The following is a 7,782-nucleotide window of genomic DNA, read 5'->3' as shown; positions in this document are numbered from 1 at the left end:
GTGCCTTCTCTCCTCTTGTTCTGTGTCTTCTAGCAATCTTGATGTTTTGGATTAAGCCGACTCAGAATATCTGCTGTATGCGGCTCTCACTCGGAGCTGGCGACAAACAACATGGATGGTGTGTCTGTTGTCGCTGCTGAATCCTTCAAATCCCCATCTGTTAGAACAATATTCACAAACACAAAGTGTCAAATGACATTTAACAGTCCAGCGTCCTATCCACTCGGCTGATGAGATTTCTACAAGAATAGATGCGCTTTACCCGTTAGTTAAGACTGTGTACTGTCGAAAACTATAATTTTATCGACATTACCAGCATACATGTTTGTTTGACAGCATAATACAGCTTAAAAAGAACAAAATGGAGTCTTGGAACACAACATCACAGTGTGCGTCTGCAAGCCACACGGAATTCGTTGGAAGGTGCGTTTTGTTGCCGATCATAATGTGCCTATTGGCAGTGTTCATCTGTGGAGGAAACATGATGACAATACTAGCTGTGTACAGAAATGTCCCGCTCCAGACGAATCCCAACATGTACGTCGTGTCTCTAGCCGTGGCCGATCTGATTGTGGGCGTCTACGTCTTCTTCGATTCCTTCTGGTACAACGCGCTCACGGAAGACGATATCGCCCATTGCACGTTATGCAACTTGTCAAATCTGTGCGCGTTTTACACCAGTCTGTTCGCATCGATGGTGAGTCTCGTTCTCATAAGCGCGGATCGCTTCCTCTACATCTGCTACCCTTTCCAGTACGAATATCTGGTGACTCGGAGGAAAATCCAAACCATCATCATTGCCACGTGGATTATTTCCGTCACTCTCGGGACCTTCCCTATCTACTTCGACTTCGAGTTCGACATGTTGCCAGTCTGGTATGAGATATACCTCGAGAAGACCATATTCGCTTCAGTGTTTGTAATCACTCTCGTCTTGTACGCAGGGATCGTGAAAACTGCCAGACGCCAGCTGAAGTCTATTGAAGCTACGACTGTGGATCCTGCACACAGCAGGTCAGTTGGGAAGAACTGGAAGGGAGTCCGCCTCATGCTGCTCGTGTGTGGCGGATTCTTTGTGTGTTGGTGTCCATACCACCTCTGCATTGTGATCAGCCACGTGAGCTACGTCTCGGAGGACGTGCTGGATGCGCTGTTTCCGCTAGGAATCCTAAACTCCGGCGTCAACTTTGTCATATACGCCCTCATGAACAGAGACTTCAGAGCGGCATTCTACAGAATAATATCTTCCGTACCAAGGTGTTGTCGAGAACATGCGGTTTGACTCCCAGCGCACGCATGCAGTCATGGTAATATATAAATGGCACAACGAGTTCATCTTAAAGCATTTAGTAACGTGGAGAGCGTGAAAGGAAAGGAATGATTAATTTATGTTTTAAGTAGACCTCGGCATATTTTAAAAGATATGTGTATTTGGTGTCTGCATATATGCTTATTTATTTGGCAAGTTTTATCTTCAATATCGGCTCGATACCTGTTTTCTTTACATACGCACCAAAAACAATCCCAATTGCATCAGATCTCATACATGTGTAATTATCTTAACTTTCTAAAGCTTACATGAGCTGGAAATTATTTCCTTTATATAGTCTTAAAGGGACATTCCTGAGTTTGCTGCATTGTAAGATGTTTCCGACTAATAAAATATTTCTACGATTAAACTTGCATATTAAATATATTTTCTTGTTTAGAATATCAGTGTCTGTATATTCAATGTGTTTCTGGTCGTCTTAATATTTGTAAGAACCCCAAACTGGATTTTGTCTTCAAATAATTTCGTACGTACGAAAAAACTATATTTTAGGAAATAAGATGAAATGTAACCTAGTACAAATATTAGAACAATCCGAAACACGTTTAATATACAGCCACTAATATTCTATGCAGAAAAATATATTTGATATGTAATTACAGTCATTAAAAAGTCTCTGTTAGTCAAAAAAGTAAAGTTTGTTTTATTTAACGACGCCACTAGACCACATTGATTTTTTTTATCTTATCATCGGCTATTGGACATCAAACATATGGTCATTCTGACACTGTTTTTTTTAGAGGAAACCTGCTGTCGCCACATAGGCTACTCATTTACGACAGGCAGCAAGGGATCTTTTATTTTCGCTTCCGACAGGCAGGATAGCACAAACCATGGCCTTTGTTGAACCAGTTATGGATCACTAGTCGGTGCAAGTGGTTTACACATACCCATTGAGCCTTGCGGAACACTCACTCAGGGTTTGGAGTCGGTATCTGGATTAAAAATCCCATGCCTCGACTGGGATCCGAACCCAGTACCTACCAGCCTGTTGACCGATTGCCTAACCACGACGCCACCGAGGCCGGTTCTCTGTTAGTCGATAACATCTTAAAAATTGCAGCAAACTCAGGAATGTCCCTTAAAAAATACAGTCAGAGATAAATGCATATAATATGTCTTATGTTAGTAGGTAAAGAAAGATAAATATAGTTGTTACCAGTGTGTGTTTCGGCATTGCCAATATCATATATTAGGAATATAAATTCTATTATGCGAGCCACTGGCAACCTGAAACACACTAATATTCCAAAGAAGAACATTTATTTAACGTTTAATTTTAGCCAACTATGTCTGTTTCTCTGTATCTGTAGCTGTCTCTGCCTCTGCCTATCCGTCTCTCTATCTCTCTGTCTCTGTCTCCCTCCCTCCCTCCCTCCTCTCTCTCTCTCTCTCTCTCTCTCTCTCTCTCTCTCTCTCTCTCTCTCTCTCTCTCTCTCTCTCTCTCTCTCTCTCTCTCTCTCTAACAGACTAATCAGTAATATATTACAACACTTGGTGAATACAAACTGGAATGTAAAACAAAACAAAAATTCTAGTGTGGAGAAAGTTAAAGTTTGTTTTGTTTAACAGCACCACTAGAGCACATTGATTTCTTAATCATCAGCTGTCAAACATTTGGTAATTTTTACATATAGTCTTAGAGAAGAAACCCACTACATTTTTCCATTAGTAGCAAGGGATATTTTATATGCACCATCCCACAAACAGGATAGCACATACCACGGCCTTTGATATACTAGTCGTGGTGAACTGGCTAGAACGAGAATTAGCCCAATGGGCCGACCGACAGCGCATCAATCGGGCGCCTTACCACTGGACTACGTCCTGTTCTTCTGGTGTCGAGAAAGACGGCAAGCTAAACAATTCCAATCCGTGGAAAAATGTCCAAGCAGATTGAGTCATCATTATTGTTTGCTACTTGTCATTAGCTAGGCTTGGACAACTTTTTGTGCCCAATATTTTTTATTTTTTTATGGCCATTTGATCACTGAACACAAATCCTGTGGAATATTTCGTCTGCGACCAGGTTTTATATATGTAACTGTGATTTATTCACAATAGCGGCCACAATTTGGTAAATTGTAGATGTAAATTTCAAAATTGTCCTCTTAATTTTGTTTCTGTCCCAGAGCAAGTCACTGGCTATCCAGTGACAGGCCCTGGGACGGACATGCTCTAAACTCTAGTGGTATATGAGCATGTACAAATTATTCGCACTCCGTCACAATTTGGCATTCGTCATGCATTTTGTTCAGTTGTTTTAAAAAGCTTATACCATGAGCGTACAAGACAAAACCTCAAATTCGGGCAAAACTAATTAAAATATTCGGGAAATATGTGCTAACCTGAGACTTTTTACCATGTATTTTCGTCATTCTTCCCTCAATATTAGTTTAATTCGTGTAAAAATGTGTAGTGATTCGTATGCAACCCTACTTAGCTGTTTAGCAATAGTACTAATATGAATAAACTTTATTATCCAGATTCGGGCATTTTCGTTGAATTCGGGCAAAAACCAGCCTGCCCTCCATCCTACAAAAATGGAAGCCCGTACGCCTATGGCCTATACCCCTGTGTAATATATCAATTTATGAGTTTTGGGGGTCATAGAACACACATTTTATACTTATAAATAACACACACTTCGTATAGAGATGACTCTCTAAACATTTATTACTAAAATATACCTTTGTTGCAGGATATCATCCTGTCACTGTTTTTGGTTTTGGTTTGTGTTTTGTTTCGTTTGTTTTCTCAGAAGTTCCAGAGCACAATTTGTCAAAACTTGGTCATGTGTTCTAGCTCTTTACTGTTGAATTTGGTATCTTTTTAGATATTTAAGGTTCTTTTTTTTCGTACTTGGCTTATAGAAAGCATTCTACTGATTACGTTGGCATCTGTTAAGTAGTTTTCGTTTCGGTTGATATTCATGGATTTTGTAGCCCGACTTCTCTGCCGTTCGAAGAGTAGCCCATGTAGTGGCGACAGCGGGTTTCCTCTCAAAATCTGTGTGGTCCTTAACCATATGTCTGACGCCATATAACCGTAAATAAAATATGTTGAGTGTGTTTCTTTATTTTTTCCACCTACACTGAGTTTTGATGGATCATCGAGAAGGTGTAAGGCCACGTGACGTCACCTACTTCTGTCTTACTGATCAGAAAAATATCCATAAACTTTAACTGTGTCTGCACCTGCGTTTAATGGAAGCTGGTACAGAAAATACCGTCTGGTACCCCATAAACTGTTGTTCCTGCATATATTTGTTGCAAGAGGTGAGACGTAGCCCAGTGGTAAAGCGTTCGCTTAATGCGCGGTTGGTTTGGGATCGATCCCCGTCAGTGAGCCCATTGAGCTATTTCTCGCTCCAGCCAGTGCACCACGACTGGTACATCAAAGGCCGTGGTATGTGCTATACTGTCTATGGCGACAGCGGGTTTCCTCCCTCAGTATATGTGTGGTCCTTAGCCATATGTCTGACGCCATATAACCGTAAATAAAATGTGTTGAGTGCGTCGTTAAATAAAACATTTCTTTCTTTCTCTGCCGTTCGAAAGCTAGACGGACATTTGGTTTGCTCTGTCTCATCAATTTCTTTGTTTTGTTTAACGACACCACTAGAGCACGTTAATTAATTAATTAATTAATTAATCACCGGCTAGTGGATGTCAAACATGTGGTAAATCGGACACTAAAAAACAATAATGACTCAATCTGTTTGGACGTTTTTCACGGATTGGCCAGTGGAATTTTTCATATGCGTCCAGATTGTTAAACACTACAACATGTTTTTTTTTTTTATTAAAGACGTTTTTGATAATTTAAGTTAGAAGTACTTATATTTTATTATTTAGAATATTCATTTTCGTACACGTGAACTGGTTCTGGTCATCTAGATTTTTGTAATACCCCAAAGTAAAATTTTGGTAATTCTAAAGAACGCACGTTCATCTGCGACGTAATGGTTATCGAGACGATGTCTAGTTATGTTTAGACGGTATTTTCCTGTTTGAACATCATTTACTTTAGCTTTTCTCTGTTATAACCCAGGGGCGAGACGTAGCCCTATGGTAAAACGCTCGCTTGAAGCGCGGTCGGTTTGGGATCGATCCCCGTCAGTGGACCCATTGGGCTATTTCTCGCTCCAGCCAGTGCATCACGACTGGTACATCAAAGGCCGTGGTATGTGCTATCCTGTCTATGGGATGGTGCATATAAAAGACCCTTTGTTGCTAATCGAAAAGATTATCCCATAAAGTGGCGACAGCTGGTTTCCTCCCTCAATATCTCAATATATATATATATATATATATATATATATATATATATATATATATATATATATATATATATATACTGTGGAATGCTTAATGATTGTGCATAATATTAATATTTGTAGGTAGATAGTCGATCGTAACTATTAAATTACATATGAAATTGTATCCGTTACACTATGTCCATCTGACAATGACACTGGACTCGCTGTTCCGATTTGTTTGCGAGTCCGACAGTAGAAACCTTATCGTTAGGCAAGGAAGTGAATTTCCGTATCGTTAGTTTCATTATTAACTACTGCATAGGTCGTAGTTAATAATGCAGCTAGCGGTACAGAAAATTGCAGCTGCCGTTTTAACGAGTCAGTCATCAATGAGCCCTTTTTCTTGGTCTCCCCAAGACGTGTTTGTAAGTATTTCTGTTGAGCACAAAACATATTGTACATTTTCTTTTCTGTAAAAGAAAGAGATTGAACACAGGAGATCTGACAAACAATAATAGTATTAGAAAACTTTATTAACGTCAACAAAATAAAAGAACAAGTCGACGACTACTCCACAATGCAGTAGTAACAAAATGCCTTTGTTGCAAGCGACTGGAGAGTTAACGCGCCGGAAATAATTTAGTGGCTGATTGGGGCCGCTTAGCGCTATGCAAATCAAGGGCAGATAAGTATGTTTCTAATAGAGGCTATACAGTGTATCTGTCTGAAAGTGTTATTTTCGTGTTGTAGCGTGGCGGGACGTAGCCCATTGGTAAAGCGCTCGGCTGATGTGCTGTCGGTCTAGGGTCTGTTCCCATCGGTCGGCCCATTGGGCTATTTCTCGTTCCAGCTAATGCATCACGACTGGTATACCAACGGCCGTAATATGTGCTATTCTGTATGCGGGATGCTGCATACAAAAGATCCCTTGCTACTAATGAACGAAGCGGGTTTTCTCTCTAAAACTATATGTCAGAATTACCAAATGTTTGACATTCAATGACCAATGATTAATAAATCAATGTGCTGTAGTGGTGTCGTTAAACAAAACAAACTTTAACTTTAAATAGTGAAATACCATGATAACCTGCAAGAAGAGAAATAGTGCAGAAATTAAAAAAAAACCCAAATCTATATAAACACTATTCTGTCTGAAAGTATCATGCTCGTGTTATGCGACCCAGACAATCTATATATTAATATATCATATTGGGATTAGGATCTAAAAACTATAAAATACACGAAAAAGCTACCAAATCAGACTGCCAATTCGAATAATGTAAAGTTCTGGATATATATATATATATATATATATATATATATATATATATATATATATATATATATATATACAGATACATTCATACATATATACATTCCATCAAACAAAACAAAACAAAAAACCAGAACAGCAACAACAAAACCTCAAACTCCATAAAATAAAAATAAAAATAATTACCCCCCCCCCCCCACAAAAAAAAAAACCCACCCAAAAAAACCCTAACACACACAACAAAAACAACAAAAAACGACCCAAACCGCACGAAAAAAGGGACCTATATAACAAAACAAAAACAAAACTAGAGAAAGCAATGAAAATCATTTAAAATTGATGTTCTTTTTCAGCTTCCTTTTTTAAGACACGCAGAAATACCACGAAAACGACAATATCGACAACTGACTAATCACATCATTTGGTATTCCCTGACAGTGACCATTCATTTTCCGAGTTAACACGAACACCAGCCAATCAAAGACTCGGTTATATGTCACTTGTATTGCACATGTTTTCTTGACTTTGACAGCAAAACACTTCCGCGTTGGGTTCCTCGGGAATCCCATTACTTCGCGCTGTAAAAGGGAGAAGTAAATAACCCTGCTGCCCAAGTAGATAATCACATTGTGACAGAATGTCAAAGTAGTAATAAAATATACAAACACCGCTACGTTAGGGTATCAGCTAAAAGAAAGCTATAAGAAGACGAGGAAGAAGAACAAGGAGAACAATAGCGAAAAGAAAAAAAGAAGAAAAAGAAGAAGAAAAAAAGAGGAAGAAAAAGGGAGAATGATGGACATTTTTTAGTGAAACCTGGGCACATTTTAAACTACGGCTATTTGGTGACTAATATACATATATCGGGTAGTCTCTTGCCCTCCGCTTTCCCCCCAAAAAGGGAAAAAAAGAAAGGAA

At 39.1% G+C, this 7,782-nt stretch overlaps 1 protein-coding gene across 1 annotated transcript; it reads left to right on the top strand.

The window, feature by feature from the left end:
* The first annotated feature begins 361 nt into the window (after positions 1–361).
* LOC121368509 (histamine H2 receptor-like) lies at positions 362–1,282 on the top strand. Its single transcript, XM_041493246.1, has one exon. The coding sequence runs from the start codon at positions 362–364 to the stop codon at positions 1,280–1,282; it is 921 nt and encodes a 306-aa protein (XP_041349180.1).
* The last annotated feature ends 6,500 nt before the right edge of the window (positions 1,283–7,782 follow it).

This window comes from Gigantopelta aegis, chromosome 3, assembly GCF_016097555.1.
Source record: "Gigantopelta aegis isolate Gae_Host chromosome 3, Gae_host_genome, whole genome shotgun sequence".
Classification (NCBI taxonomy): domain Eukaryota; kingdom Metazoa; phylum Mollusca; class Gastropoda; order Neomphalida; family Peltospiridae; genus Gigantopelta; species Gigantopelta aegis.
Note: the sequence above shows the minus strand (reverse complement) of the source record. Positions and strands in the feature narration are given on the sequence as shown.